This window comes from Nothoprocta perdicaria, unplaced genomic scaffold (genome assembly GCF_003342845.1).
Source record: "Nothoprocta perdicaria isolate Ctin4 unplaced genomic scaffold, notPer1 scaffold_87, whole genome shotgun sequence".
NCBI classification, from domain to species: domain Eukaryota; kingdom Metazoa; phylum Chordata; class Aves; order Tinamiformes; family Tinamidae; genus Nothoprocta; species Nothoprocta perdicaria.
Window position 1 is genome coordinate 1,571,792 of NW_020456165.1, and position 16,688 is coordinate 1,588,479.

At 37.9% G+C, this 16,688-nt stretch overlaps 1 protein-coding gene across 1 annotated transcript in view; it reads right to left on the minus strand.

Moving 5' to 3' along the window:
* Positions 1-6,087: 6,087 nt before the first annotated feature.
* The window catches only part of PDE1C (phosphodiesterase 1C), a 283,365-nt gene continuing 272,764 nt past the window's right edge, over positions 6,088-16,688 (minus strand). Inside the window, exons 18-19 of the mRNA XM_026052316.1 lie at positions 13,975-14,040; positions 6,088-6,257 (exon numbers count right to left, since the gene is read on the minus strand). Coding sequence (XP_025908101.1) covers positions 6,088-6,257; positions 13,975-14,040 — 236 coding nt within the window. The remainder of the gene's footprint in view (positions 6,258-13,974; positions 14,041-16,688) is intronic.

The window sequence follows — 16,688 nt, forward strand, 5'->3', positions numbered from 1 at the left end:
GCCCCAGGAGAGTCTCTGGAGATGCCTCAAGGAGCAGAAAGCCTCAAGTCAAAAAGCATCTTATCACCTTATTGCCTGAGCATCGTGGCTCAGCTTCATTTCAAAGCACATCTCTGTGCAATCTGAATCTACGTCTCCTTGTGAGGTTGGGTGAATACTTTCAGCACAAAATACAGCGAGAGTGAAAGTCTGGAGTCCTGAAAAGATTGAAAGACTGAGGTGAACATCAGCAATGAATTAGCCATGAAAATGTACATGTTTAAACTTGAAGGCCGTTAAAAACCAATGGCAGGAGGAAAAACAGGACATGGCTGACTTCATCACTCTGAAGATCATATTTTGTTCAAACAATGGGGAATGCTGACACAGGTTAATATGAAAATATATATCACACTTTAAGCCTACCAACAGCACTGTATGGTCCTCTCTGAAGAGGAGTTACAGTCCCACTGACACCTCTTATGGCACAGTGGCCTAATTTACTATCCCCTTATAGATCAACTTGAAGTCCAAAGATAAAAACGTCACAATATATATTATTTGTTGCAGTTCATTTAAAAATGCATATTCATATCTCAGCAATTGGTCATTTGCCATTTTTACACCCAGGAGCAACTTGAGCGACTAGAAAATCATCTTTCAGTTGGTCTGCTTAGTAAAGGGGGGAGGCATTGCAGTGTTTCTAGGAAGCAATGCGTTATATTGCTTTTCAAAGCTTTCATCTGCATCATTGCATTAAGCAAAAGTGTCCAAATGTTACTTTATTTAGGAATAAGGTCTGATTTGAAAATATAAACACCTACCATTCCTTACCCCAAAACGAAGATTTTAGGTGGTGCAAAATTCTGTATGAGCTGTACACTGGTATGAATGCAGGTTTATATTGTCCTTCAAGCTCTGAACTCTGTAAGATCATATTTTGCTAAAATTGTAGAAATTGCTTTTTATAGATAAGCATCAGGTGTCTGTGTATTCTTGGGTGATATATTTTTCTTTCAAATGCTACTTAGAGCTTCCCTCTGGCCATCACAATGAAAACACGAGGTTGTAGAAAACCACACTATGGGTTTCATCAGGCAAACTCCAAGTATTAGCAATGTAAGAGGAAAATATCCTCGAGCACCATTTTTCTGAGGTGCTGGTAGCAAATTCAGTTCTTGTTTCCCACTGCCAGCTATCTCCACCAATAGAAGACACACTGCGGATGGAAACACAAAGCTCAGAAACATTTCCATAGCACAGTTAGAAATTAGGGTACTGCACACTTAGAATGAGGTATCTACACACAGACATTGACTATCCTGGAGTCTTGGATTATATTCAGACATCTGCACTTAGCTGGAATTGAGGGTACCAGCTGCACAGAGGGTACCAGCTCTATGCTTAAGGGAATTCAGAGCTCCAGTCATTGAATAAAAAACTGGGAGGTTGTTAATGGCTAATATTTTTAGAGTGAGTTCTGGGTTAGCTTGTACCTAGAAACTAAGGGAGAATTCTCCACTTATGATTGAGTTGCAACAGTGGGACCTTGTGATTGAGTGATATCCAACTAGGGATCGCAGGAAGCCCATCATGTGTCTGAAGGAGATATTATTAGCACTGCTGTAGTGCTAACCATGAGGTTCACAGAGTAAGTGTTTCACCAAGCTAAGCAACAACAGAAATAAATATAACCAACATAAACGGCACTACCACTAACCTGCTAACACCTGCTATCTCTACAAATAAAGCATGCATTGTGTTTAGGAATATTTAGGCAGAAATTTTGTCTGGTTGATTTTTTTTCTGGTTTGCTTTTTTTTATGTCTTACTGGTTACTAAATAGACAATCATATAATGCTTTGATCACTTAAAGTCATAGATTGGTTTAGTTATCATAATTAGTTATCTTCTTCCATGTACTATGCCATTGCCATCTTTGGTTATGCTTGTTAAAAAAATTCAAGAGCAAACAAACGTTAAAGATTGCTTTATATCAATGTGATTTCACAGTATTCCTATGTAAAGAGATATGTCAAACAGCTGCATCTTCAAATAAAAAATAAAAAGTGCAAACCAGTGAAACACATTAGAAGTTTTGGCTTCTCATCTGTAGTTAAATAAGCTCATAAACCCATTTTATTCTGTTACTTACATCCCCTAATAAAAGCCATGGGCCTTTTACAGTGAGGCCATGCAAACCAAAATGTCACTATTCTGGTAATGTAGCATGCGTAGCTATCAATACAAGAAGTGAGCTTTAAAAACTGTTTTCCACTTCATAATACTGGCTCCTAATCCTGCAGGAGAGTCCATATCAGTCTGTCTGGCTCAGCTGTCGTGAAGGAGCTTAAATCCTTATACCTGACGTGATGAAGAGCCTTAAAAGGATAAGAATCAAGCAGACAGGAAAAGAAAAAAACTAGAGAATACATCCCAGAAGTGAAAGAATCTCTTGTAATGGATTAGTTGTGTTCATCTACATGAGAAGATCCTGTAAAATACAAGCTGAATGTATGACCATGAGACACACTACTTCAAGCTTGGGAAGTCCCAGGCTTCAGATTAGTTTTTAGGGCCTGCAGGTGGTCTTAGGAAATGCATTATGAAAGACTCATTTATACCCTGCTAGCCACAGCTCATCCTTCCTCCCTTCCCCTCTTCCTCACTGCTGCAATTGTCCATGAGGATTTTGGAGACAATCTGCCCTTCCAATCCATATTTGTGGAATCACAGACACACATAATACATATAATATAGGGAACAAATAATAAAGTGCCTCTTTATATTTCACTCAATGTCAATTTTAACATTCTGTTTCATCCTTCATTCTGATTCATACTTTAGTCCTTTACTTAAAAATTAAAGTAACAACCTTCTCGAGGAAAACAGAGCTGAAAACTTTCTTACCACAGAAAAAACATCCATGACTAGAGCAACAACTCAAGTCAAAATTGGACTACATAGAAAATAAAAAAGGCTGAATTTGCAAGTGTTGACAGTTGCAACACATAATTCATGAAAAATCTCAACTGCATCACAAGTGTTAGATTTTTAGACTTTTCAAGAGGGATAGATTACTCAGACTTTTCTATGCTGGAAGCAAGTGGTTAACTCTGAAATCATTAACGTAAAAAACACTAAATGCCTTGCAAAGACAGATCTGTCTCAAATAATACAGATTTTGGTTTTGGAAAATCTCCCCTCCATGTACGCTAGATGTCAGTGTTGGATTGAGACAAGGATCCCATCTGCTCCGTGAAGTAACCGTGCATGAGGCTGGATGGCATTAGCACATGCTTATTTTTCTGATGTGTCCAGTATTTATATGAAGCAGCATTCACAAATGCCCTCTCTCTCCCACTTTGAAATATTTTAATTGGGCCTAAAGCCAGAGACTTTTGAAAAGGGAAGAGACATCTTAAGATATCTTCCAATATAAATGAACATCAGTATAAAACTCCATCGAAGAGGACTCTAATAGAGAGCAACACAACACAGGACTTGGCTGGAGAAGAATGTGAGAAAGGGGATGCTGATTAGGACTAGATTAAATTCTTGATAATTATAGACACTCCCAATGAAACCTCAGGTATATAATTTCTTTTCTCTTACATGGCAGTAAAACTAAGATGACAATTTTCCTCTGCTTCATGAGATAGGGAAGAAAATGAAGAGGGAAAACAAAGAAAAAAAATCACTCACATTAGATGTTTGCAGCACAAAGCAATAATCTCACTTAAATATTGGCAATAAAAAAAAGGAAGAAAAGGAGTTCTGGCTCCTTTTGTCTATTTGGATGGCTCAATGACCCGCACCAGTGCTGTGCACACATCCAGTCAGGCAGGATTATGGTAGGTGAGTTGTTAACCAATGGTATCCTAAAGAGAAAGAAATGACACAGACAGAAAATGTGCTTGGAAGAAGAGTATAATTTGGCTTGTTTATACAATCTATTTGCTTAAACATTTCAAGGTATTTTACAGGCAAAATATAGTTCTGTGGGAATTCCTAGAGATAAACCACATAAATAGAAGGCTTTAAAGTGCATTCCTCTTTACTTTTGGTTTAGGTACTGGGCAGACCAGTTGCTAGGTTCCTGAGGACTCATGGAGTTCAAGGACAGTGCTACAAAAAACAAGTTCCTAGTAAGACAGTCTGACAAAAATAACTGATACAGCATTGCATGAGAACACTTGGCCAGCTGTATGCTGCATTCACCTGTTTTATGGAGATTTCCAGCAAAATACTGCAAAATGCTATAGGACCTTAGGAGTACATAGAACTGTAGCAGTTCTTTCTAATGGAGCAAGGTGCATCTGTAACATTCCCTAGCTGTTTTCATACAAGAGCAAGCCTTGATTTTATCACATCATAATTTTTGTATAGCAATGTTATATATACTGATTGTAGCAGTTTTGACATTGGATGTAGTTAGAGATCTGTGGTGTATAATAGATAGGTAAATATTCAGTGAGTCAACTTGTAGAAAATAGAATAGAATTAGTAGATCCAGGAATAAATATAATATGTAATAGAAGAGTCAATATACTTCTTACAGGGGAAAACATGACTCACAAATCTTTTAGGGTTCCTTGGAGGATCATATAAACATTTGCAGTTTTTCAAAAAGATTTTGACAATGTCCTGCTCCAAAGACTGTTAAAGTTATTTATTATAGATTGAGAAAAAAAATTAATAGGATCTAAACATGAACAAATAAATGATTAATAACAGGGAGTGGAGGGGGGAAATAGGATCAAGTAATCACTATTCACAATAAATGAGGATAACCGTGTGTTCTGTTCAACATGCTTATCCAGAAAGTGATTTCAAAAAGGTATAGATAACAAGAAGAAAATAAGCAGAGTATAAAAATACAGGATACAAAGGGAAAAAAAAAAAAGAAAAAGAAAAATGTTTACTTCACTCTCACCAAAACCAGTGGCTCAATGTTGGTAATTTCAGAAAAAAAAAAATGTGGATAAGGAGAGTCAACCCCGACCTCATTTGTGTTGATGGTCTATAAATTAATCAGCAATCATTGCTGATAATACAGAAATTACTACTCAGTGATCAAGGACAATGCAACTTTAAAAATTATTTGGAAAGGTATGAAAAGTAAAAGAGAAAGTGCTATAGCATTACTTTAGAAATTGCTGATATGCCCACGTCTTGAGTACTGTGCATAGTCCTGGTCTTCTCCTTTCAAAAATGGATTACAAAAATACAGAAAAGATATAGTGAAGAGAAGCAAAGATCAAAAGTAGAGCAGGTTTCCTTGTGAAGAGACAACAACAGCACACGAGTCACCAACTTGGAAAGAGAGCTGATGTGGAATGTTGATCCCTGGAGGCCTGGAGAAACCAAACGGAGTGACTTGCCTCCATTCCTTGCAGTGTAAGATCCAGGGGCAACAAGAACCTTTTCACAGAGTGCAAGTTTAGCTGTGAAACTCAGTTCCATGGGACACTGTGTGTGCCAAAGGAATACATACAAACAAAACCACATAAATTATTGCCAAAAAAAAAAAAAAGACAATCAATAGCATTAAAATTTCAGTAGTGATCATGCAAGACATATTTAATGCTGTGCTATGACTTATTTTTCTGAATGGGTGAAATGAGAGGACTCTCTTAAAGCATTCTCCTGCCTGAACATCTTCCCGAACATCTATTGTATTAAAGTAGGAGACCATTTATTCTCAAAGCAGTTAGGTAGGACAAAACTTTCTCATGCTATTGGACACAGGAACTGCTGTCTCATCTCTGTTGTTAGGCAGAAGATCACACTGAGAACACCATGAATAGACCAACTACTACCTATTAAAATATTGACTTTCTAAATTTGATGATAGTGGTATGCATTTTTTTTTTAACAGCAGATCAATATTTTAGTACTAAGTAGTCATATAATCCAACAATAAGATGACTATTGAAAACAGTTCTAGCAGAAGTGTCATGAACTCATCTGGTTAAATCATACAGTAGCTTATGTCTTGAATTACACCTGCTGCACAACGCAGTTTGGCCTGTCCAAGGATTATGTAGTGTTCTCCATCCGACTGTGAGATACGTCATTCTGGAAGATGTCTCTTAGTCACCTCTACTATTTCCTATTCCAGTTCTGGGAAATATGTTGAATCTTTTTCATCCTTCCCCTTTGGTCAAGCAGCTTATACCTCACTGGATGTTCCTCAGATTTCTTGTGAAAGGCTGGGAAATAGGCTCCTGAGCTGTGAGTAGGCCTCCTGAAGTGAGGAAGCTGAGGTTTGATGGCTGGCAGTGATAAAGCAAGAACAACGATGGTTACTATATCTACCACTCATTCGCTGGTAGGCAAGAAATAAATTTGTCAGAAGCTCTGTGCATCCTACTCAGTACAGCCTGTCTATGTAAAGGAGGTTTTCTCAGCCAAGGCTCTTTTAAGTTAATGGGTGATTACAAAATGTTAGAAAAAAAAACTAAAAAAAAAAAGGGATTATAAAAACACACAAATCTCCAGAATAAAAACCAGATATCTCCAATATGGAAATCTATGCAATCAAGGCTTAATCTTATTAAGCCTTCCTATTAAGTCCTTATTAAGGCCTCCCAGAAGGTCACATCAATACAGATGAATCCAAAGGAACATTCACAAGGTTAAGAAGATGAGTACCAAAAAATCTAAATGAAGAAACAACCAACCTATCTATAAATAATTAGCTGAAAATTTGTCTGTTTTCAAACTGACACTGAGCAAGAGATTAGTTTGAAGCTAGTCACACATGAGCTATGTATGAATTTGACTATTCTAAAATTTTAGAATGTGTTTATTTGAATCTGTCTTACTTCACTACATCTTTACATGCATAAAATAAAAATGAAACTTAACTATGACCAAAATGTATTTGTCTTACTCTATGTCATTAGATAAATAACCAAACAGTAAGTGATTTATTAGCATGATAAGCACTTTAAAGAAGTCATTGCCCTTGGCATAAACTCTCATAAGCTGAAAAGATTCCCCCTTAGGAGCTTGCTAACCTCAAATTTTAGATTACAGTTACAATTTCATCTTGCTAATCTCCTTAAATGATTAATTATACTCTAAAATATTATGAAAATAGAGAAGTAGGGAACACAAAAATAGTATAGACTTCATAAACTATAGAAATACATATCCGTATGTACATAGTCATTTACTTTCCTCTTCTCAAGAAGATTGGCATTCAGAAAAGCATCATTAAAAGCTTGAAAAGTATCCATTAGATGAGTTACTATTCATTGAGGCACATTCACTTTACAGATTCATTCCATTTTCTTCACTCAGCATGGATTCAGCCAAACTATTATTGGATTTTCCGTTGCTCAGCATGGGGGAATGTTTATTGTTAACTGGAATTTTACTGGAGTGGTTGCCAGCAGAGATGAGTTGGCTAATAAGTACAAGGGGTTTATCCAGAACATTGACAGTGTCATTTATCATTCAAACACAGCAGCCGATAAAGGGAATCCATGCCATTTAATTTCTTTAGGCTTTAATAATTCCAAATAGGAGATGATGATGGGGAGAAGACTTTCAGCACTCCTGTTCCCAGGTTTCTCATTGACTCGATGTCTGATCTGGACGGCACCATTCATCCTTGTTTCTCCATTTGTAAAATTAGAATAATAGTAAGAATACTTACCTCAGAGAATGTGTATGGGTCTCCATTGGATATTGTCAGTTGGGGTCTTCAGGAGCTTCACATGTACAGAATGATGTGTTACCAGGTTCTAACCTTGGTGCTGCTAAGACATGGACTTATATATTTCTTTTTTTTTTTTTTTTTTGAAAAATAATCTTAATTATTTTTAAGATACTGACTACACTGTGCAATAAAAGCATGGCAAAGTATCTGAACAGTGCCAGTGCAGACTGACAGTGCAGACCTCCTGGCTACACAGGAAGCAGAGGGACAGTTCAGGCACCGAGCAGACATGTAGATGAAGAGTGTGTCGGTTGCTCTGCTTGCCCTGGCCAGCAAGATATGAATCTCAGCATCTTTCAGGGTGGCAACTGTTCAAACATCATGTGGCTAGGACTATTCCCACCCCTTACTCTTATCATTTCTTTGATGCAATTCTTCTTTTGATTTTTGACAGAAGTCTGGACTCTCACTGTCTCCTTAGTGGAAATCCTATGCCCCATTTTGCCTTGATTTGTTTAAGATATGCAACCATTGCAAGTGAAAGAGATCTTTCTGCATGACAGAGCTGCTGTCTTTTAGACAACTGCAAATGAAAAAGGAATTGAATTCACTGTGTACATTGCAAGGAAGTTCTCACCCAGACTAGACCTCAGGCACCGCCACAGTTGGCTCCCATCCTGTGCCATAGACTACTGCACCAGTTCCCTTTCTGATGTGGACACACACCTTTGATATCTAGGTTTTCAGAGAGATCTGCCAAATGGAGGATACTATGTACAACATCATCTGCTTCTAAGTTTTTGGTAAAACCCTCTAGGTTTTACCAAAATTCACTTAGGTTTAACTACAACTTCCAAGTCAAACTGGGGCAAGACTTGAGGACAACTGCAAACCCATTTGCAGCACACCAGCTACTGAATTTTAGAGAAAAATACAACTTGTACAAATATGTGAAAAAGGAAGGAAGAAAAATAGTTGGTTTCCACATCTCCTCCTCCTATGCTTAGCATGAAAGCAACCTGCTGTGCACAAGCAGAGGTAGATTAGGAGCTGAAGCCGCTCCACCAGAAACTGTATGAGGAGTGATGGGTGCTCCAACAAGCAATCTCCATAAACGTGTAGGACACTCACCTGAAGTGGAGGCACAGAAGGAAAGGTGTAACAGATGTGCTGGATTTGTCACAGTTTAAACCACTTGTCCGGGAATGAAGAAAACAAAGGAACTACCAAACACTCTCTCAAGTATTACATTGCCTGTACTCTGTAAAGTAGCTGAGTTTTGATGGGAAAGGTTGTTCACACCATCCAGTGAGTGCGTGACACATTCCACGATACATTTTAAACTGACCCAGGAATGCATTTCCATCAAAAATCAGCTCCTTTGCAGAATATAGACAATGTATACGGAGACAACGCAGTATGGAAAATACGAGGAGCTTCAATCCCATGGACAATTTGAACAGGAGAAGATAGTTTTCTTAGGAGTCTGCTTTGAGCTAACAGCATTTCTGGATATTTTGCATTTGAGCTTGAAACCAGGAGATTTATGACAACAGCCTATGAAAATTACTAGAGTGAAATTCTTAGTCGGACTTTGTCTGGCTCCACAGACCTGCATGGTTGCAGTAACAAGGAAACTATTGCTAGCAATGATGGTTGATGAAAACAAGATAAAGTCAATTTTAGTATTTCAAACTAGTGAAAATTGTTATAGCAACAAAAGTCTTTGAACTCTTCTTATTATATAGTAGCTCCATTCTGTCCAGAAAAACAAAACAAAACTAAACAATATCCTTTTCTTTTAAAAACAGTCTAAAGCACATATAAACATTTCTATTCATTCAAAAAGCATGTCTATTTAAAAAAGGCACTGAAATTACATTTTCCATAATGGTGAGACTGCAGTCACTGACTTGATAGACTAGTTTTTTACTCATGAAAATCCGCTAGAAAATAATTTGGTCCTGAAAAAAAAGTCATAAAAATATCAAGTTGCATCTGCAAAAAGGGTTTGAGTGGTTACTACATGTCTTCAGCACCAAAATGAAACACCAAAAGCAGAGAAACCTCCGCCTTCAGGTCTGTGCATGGAGGTGGTGGCCATCCCATGCTCCACTGCTGTTGCTGCGAAAGGACCCTGACGTAGCTCATCCTGTGCAGACAGGGAGCAATAAAATGATGTCTGGTGCCCTTGGTGTGACTGGTCCTGGAGCAGGGCAGTTTTGCTCAGCTCCACAAATAAATGCATGAGTCTGGGCAAGGAAGAATGACACGCTATCATATCTCTCTGCTGTCCCTTCCTTGTGAGGCATGTGGTGGCTTTGCAGGAGCACTGGAATTGAAATAGCTTCTTGAGGCACGTCTTGGTCTGGAAAGGAGTATTTCTTACCCCTCTCTTCATTCAAGCACTACGGCACCCTAGCACACCACAAACACAGCAGCAATGAGCTCCTTCACCAAACTGACCTTAGTTTGTAACTGTCAGGAATCCAGGAAAGCCTGCAGGGAGGTAGTGAATTCAGACCCTCTGCCATTACCACACAACCCACTGCAGAGCTAGATTGGCTTTCACCTTCAGGTAGGATAAAGAAAATCCTATGGAAAATCAACTAACTTATTTACTGATGTTACCTCGCATAGTTATCTCTGTGCTCAAGAGAGGTATATAGGGAAACAACTCATTGAGTGTTTTCTTCATTTCTCTGTTATTACCACAAATTGCACAGGAAGTAGGAAAAATGCAACTTCTTTTCCAAATGGCAACACTTTTTAGGTGCCTTTTACATCAGACATGAATGGAAAGCAGTGACTTTTAAAAAATGGCACTTCTTTTTCCACTCCCTACTGAAAAAAAATCCCTTCATAAAAATTTTAGATATTTTTTTCTATCTGAAAGTTTCCAGTGAATAAACCCTGTCTTTAACTCATCTTCATACTCCAAGATTTCTGTAACGCATCAAAGAATTCACTGTGCTGAAGCTTTGCAGCCAAATGAATGCATCAAAGATTCAAACAAAATAACGAATCCCTACTCCCTGGTTTCTCACCTGTGCTATATCAAAGATGTATTTATGTGCATATATGCCTATATAAAAATCACATATAGTACTTATATGCCTACAATTGGCAGTTCTGTAAAAGATGTGAACTATATAAAGGAAAGGAGAAGAAGTTGATCTTCAAATGCCTGTTCAGCGTGCATTAGATAAGAGTAGAAGCATTCACTGCAGGTCTGATGGCCTTCTAATAGAATAGAAACAGAAGATGTCCTTTTGATGAACGAATGCACCTAATTAGAAAAATATATATATTTTGCTGCTACACTAAGCACTCAGTGCAGAGGTATTTTTCACTTCTTCAAACTGCTCACACACTACAGAAGAAAAAATGTAGTCAATCAGATTGTAATATCTTTGGGTCCAGGGTCCACTTACTCTACTCTTCTCCTTGAAGGCTCCTTGAAGCAACAATTGTTTCATCCTTCACAGCTTGAGAAAACGTGGCCTTTTGGCAAAGAGCAGTGGCAGCTGCTACAGTGTGAGGCTGAATTGCTGGATTAATTTTCTGATTTTTAATAATGGTCGAGCTTGTCCGGCAATGCATCTCCGGGGAGGAACACTACCAGAGCACTTTCATATTCACCACAGCTTATTCTCATATAATATTTATGGGTTTTGTGACCTCTTGGAGATTTCTTCCTTTCACTACAATGCACTTAAAACTGACAAGGCCCAGATTAAAAAGTTATTGATGAGGAGGAGTGATCAATTGTCTGGTAAAGAAAGAAACGGGATCATACACATATGCCGCCTTGTCTGGGTAGCATCACTTTCTTAGAAGTGAAACTCAACCCCAAAAATAAAGCTCCCCATCCTTCTGAAGGCTCTGCATGCTATCCACAGAAAGAACAGCAAGGCAATGACATTTTCTCAAACAGGAAATTGTGTACGTGCATATTTGTTTACAGCAGATTGCTTCTTAACTAAACATTAATTAGCGACTGCCTCTAGCAAAAGCAGACCCCCTGAAAAGTGATCATATACTGATCATAAAAAACAAAATCATAACGGCTGTAAACAAAATGCATCACTGGGGATACATAAATAGAAATTATTATACTCCCTATAACATACTTTAAATGCTTGCATGAGAAGAGTTGATTTGCACACTGTACTTGAGCAAAGAGCAGCAGAGGAACATGTGGGAAGGTATCAGCATTAAACAGCCAAAGAGAGGAAACCTACAGAGTCCCCAAACCAACTAATGTCAAAACATACAGAGAGGTGGCAAATCTTTGAGGAAAGTGGAAACTCAGCCAGTTATTCCATAAGTGCCAGCCAGAAGGTATCTCTAAAATTCAGTGTGAGATTGTCACAGTGAGTATTACTTTTGCAAGTAGCCCTGAGCTGGCAGCAAATCCACAAGGGCTGGGTCAGCACAACTCTGGAAAGTTTTCTTTTGCAAAAAGGGGCATTACTGGGTAGATTACTCCCTTCTCTCAAAGGCTGAGCCTTCTTAGGATGGCTTTTCAGTCTAATTCTTATGAGTTAACAGATCCCTAGGCCTGAAAGGTTTAAAATGGAATAAGCATTATTATTCCCAAATAATAGATGAGGAAACTTAAGTGCACAAGAGTAATTTGAGCAAGGTCAACTAAAAATTAAATAATAAATAAGAAATCATGCTTTGCAGTCTGTGGCAAAATTCTCTTTTATGCTTTATATTCTCTCTTTATATACTCTACCTTTATATTCTTATGGTTTTCAGGCTAAGAACAATTACTACATATAAGAAGGGGCATTGGATTTCTTGTTTAAAGGTGCTCACTAGTGGACTGGTACATTAAAAGTGGTATAGTGCTGGAAAAATGGGTGAAAAAGCAATATGTAAACCATATTTTTTAAGCATAAATGTCATCCAGTGTAATCATGTCAAGTATGTACTAAAAGTGAGATAGTTTTGAAGTTTGTCTGTCGATATTAGATGATGGTCAGGGCTGAAGTGTTTCATGAGTGTTTTATCCCATACTTTTTCCTTAAAATGATACAAGAAAATCATCTTGGAAAAAAAAATCTCCAAAGAGCAAAACGACTAGATGGAACCTGTAAGAAGTTCCTGAAAGAAAATTTGCAAGGAAGCATCCCCTTATCAATACAAGAATTTTAAATCTGCTGAAACTATATGAGAAATAAGTGATATGTCTAATACTTAATCTGTCTAATACTTATCACCACTACCAAATACGAGGCATTTCAGAGATGAAAGGAATATGGAATGTGTTTGCTGTACTGAGATTTCCATATAAATCTGTATCAGACCAGTTACTTGATGAAAGTCTTCATGTGACTTTTATCACATCAATGCCCAGAGGTTTGACTTTTGCTATCAGTGACCATCCATGTTGTTTTCTTCAGCAGCACAGTGCTTCTCATGCAAGAAAAGGAAAAACAGTATTTCTAAATTCTCCCACATTTCCTACATATTCCTTTCTCCATCTAAGTGGCAGTTGAACTGTGGTTGGGAAAACAATCCACTAAGGTAGCAGTTGTGAAATAGCATCACACCATGAACAGCTTGAAGAACTCCATACAGAAACCTGCTCTTGCACGTTGATGTCTAAGCAGGGAGACACGCTGCACCTTGACTGCTGCCACAGTGGATACTGGAGAAAATGTCTCTAGTAAAACTTTTTTCAGTACTTTGCTCGAGTGTTTTTCTTCATGTAGACCTACTCTTTCTTTCAGTGACTTAAAACTACAAGTATATGAATGTAATTACATATGCCCATTTTGAGACAGGATCTTGACAGTCTTCATCAAACCATTATTTTGTGCAGCTTCACCATTTTCTCCTCCCTTTCTTCTGACAATTGTGAATGTCTTTTGACAAAAATGAAGGAATTAAGTAAAAATGGACTGCAATACAGACACGGATTTGGGGGATGAGAAGAGCACACAAAGAGCTATATTCAGGCCAATAAAGTAGGCTTTTTTTTTTCCCATCAGCATCTATGTCCATGTTGCAAAGGCCTAAATAACTTTGCTAAACAAATTAAAACAGTGTGCAGAGCATGTAGGGTAACCCACAAAACATAATGTTTAAACAAATAAATCAATGTAGTAAATAAAAAACAACAGATCATTTGTTCATTTCCAGTGAACAGTGTCAGCTTTTTAAAAGTGTTTTGTAAAAGTCTTGCCTTTCTAGAGAAAAAGTCACCTATTTGTTTCTGTCCATCTCCCAGAAATAGTTTTTATTGTGGTACCGCCTATTCCTTAAGTGGTGTGTATAAGTAAATTACAGTGCAGTGATAACCAACTGACCTGGCAAGGTAAGATGGTTTGCTGAGGAATCCGAGCCTGACGAGTCAGCTGAATATCGCTTTGGGCCTTTAAAGAGAAAGATTAATTTCAGTAGAGGTGGGTAAACTGTAATTCCACCAGCCACAAAAAGGCTTTTCTTAGTTCTACCACCACTGTGTAATATTGTCTTCAGCCATGTCTTTCAACAGTTTTATGTCAGGTTAATTTCCTCACAAGCCTGGTCAAACAGACAACATCAAATGCATCTTTTTTTTTTTTTGTATTGAGAACTTACTCAGTATGGGTGGTTACTGACTGCAAGTTTTTTATTCTTAAGTAATAGATATTTTCCAGTCTTGTACCTACAAACTATTGCTGACTCTCAGATAACTCTCTCTACCTCCAGGTCCTTTGCAAAGCTGACAATATGTTGATTTTATTCTCTAACGAAGTACTGAAGACAATTGTATGCCACTTACCTTAGCTCTGAGGCGTCTCAGTGAGTAGCGGGCATCGCCTTTGGAATCACTGGTTCGTAATTGTTCTGTGTGCTTATGTCATTGGATACTGCAGGGAAAGGGCTCTGATACTGTATTTGCAAGTGGAGATGAGCTGCCCAAGACACTAGATGCCTTTTCCTAGTCAGACCTCCTCCCTTTACTCTCAGTCTGCATTTTAGACCTGAAGATCACAGTTGACTACATCAATGCCCTCAATAAAACACAGGGGTTTGGGTGCATCTCTACTTGCAGGACTGGAGGTAAATTAAGAAAAAAAAGAAGCCAGCAAGTTATCAGAACATAAGCAGGTGCAGTGGCAAGCACATTGCACCAGCAAATAGCTACATATATTCTTGGAGAAAGCATTTTCCCCCCATTTAGACAGCATTTCCCCCCTTCGAAATCATAAAACACCTAAAATAACCACATGGCAATGGTGTTTGCTGTCACTCAATAAATATGCTTGGGTTTTTGAAAAAAAAAAAAAAAACAACCCATGATCTATTTTTTTTTAAAAGCCAGATATGAAGCAGGTTAGAAAGCTGAAATTAGAATGTAGCTCCATGTCCTCCAAGCTATTTTGTTTCAGAAAACAGAGCAATATTTAAGCATGAAAACTGATCCAACAGTTTCACAATTTTAGTGAGAATGAGTATGTCCACAGCATTTCCGATGCTAGAAGATGCATCAGAAGGTAGGTAGATGTCATATATTCAAAGACACCGTGCAAGAGTGACTGAAATTGAGATTAGTGAAAGTCAAAGGACATTGCCATCTAGAGGAAAGGGGAATCCTGAGGTCAGCAAAAACAATCTTGAAACAGGTAGAAATTTACCTCAGAGTCCTTAGATAAGCTATCTCCATGCTCTACCACAATTTTCCTATTTTCCAAAAAATGATAATATCAATAACTCATCTTCCTCATAGAGGTTTGTGAAGAGCAATGGATGCTGTCCCCACAATGTTCCCACTTAGCTAAAAAGCACTTGATTACTGACTAGTGCTCTAATAGCACTCTGAGATGGAAACCGGAGAACAGATGGAAAGTTCCATGCCTGGACTGAATGTAGAAAGCACCAGAACAAAATCAACCCTTTTACCACTTTGAATCAAATAGAGCAGAGACCTCATTGTTTTTATTTGGTAATAAGATGAACATACATGGACTCAGTTACAGAAAAACTGGAATGTTGAAAAATGTTTTATACATTTAGAGACCACAAGCCTCTTTTTCAAATAAGGAACTAACAATAAATACATATTGTTTAAAATTATTCTCAGAACAGTTGAGAATACTTGGCATTACATGGCATGATTCATATCAGCATTTTTTTTTTTCCTTAATGAGTCTTTACCCAAATAGGTTTTTGGATACCCTACCCTCCCAGTCCCAAGGACAAACTTGCATTGAATTTTGCTTTGAAAATGACTTTTGATTTGTTTTCCATCCCCTGGAGCAAAATACTACAATAACCTGCCTCTTACTTTCTTTAATGTTAGAGAACAGGTATATATGATTTATTTAGTTCCATTCAAGAAAGACATCTCCATTATCAGTTCTGCTAACAAAAACATACTCTAACATTTATGTTCAACTTCATACATATAATTCCCTGCAGAATGCCAGTTGAGAAAAGGTTATTTTACAAGACCAAGATCCTTGAATTTGGTTAATTTCCCCTTATCCTCTTCATGGATAGGTTTAACATTCCTTAGCGTTATTAGGACCCGTCACTATATATTTAAGCAAAGAGCAGTGAAATCTACTGTCACAGGTAAGCTGTAATGTTCACCCTTCCTCCCTGCTGAAGGTAGCCAGTGCACAAACACATCCCTTTTTTAGATATGCCTACTCATTAAAGTGGCTGCAAAAAGTAGCATTATAGTCACCAAGCAGGATTTTCTGATTTAAATATATTGTGATGGAAGCTGCTTCTGCCACAGCAAAGGAAGACAGCACTACCCAGATACATTGGCTTTACATGGAACTGCCCTGCCTTTAAGAAGGTGCACACATGTTGGGTATTTAGCCTTTGGCCCCAGATGCTGCAATGGGACTAGCAGGACTTTGCATGCAACTTCCTTTGATTTCAGTGCAACTGAAGGAGTGATCAGGCCCTATGGGTTATTTTGCTGTAAGCTGATGTTGCAAATGCAATGGCTTTTGCCTATAGGGGAAGAAGGGGGAGGAGGTAAGGGAAGGAAAATACTCCTGTGAGAATCTGGGCCTGTAGA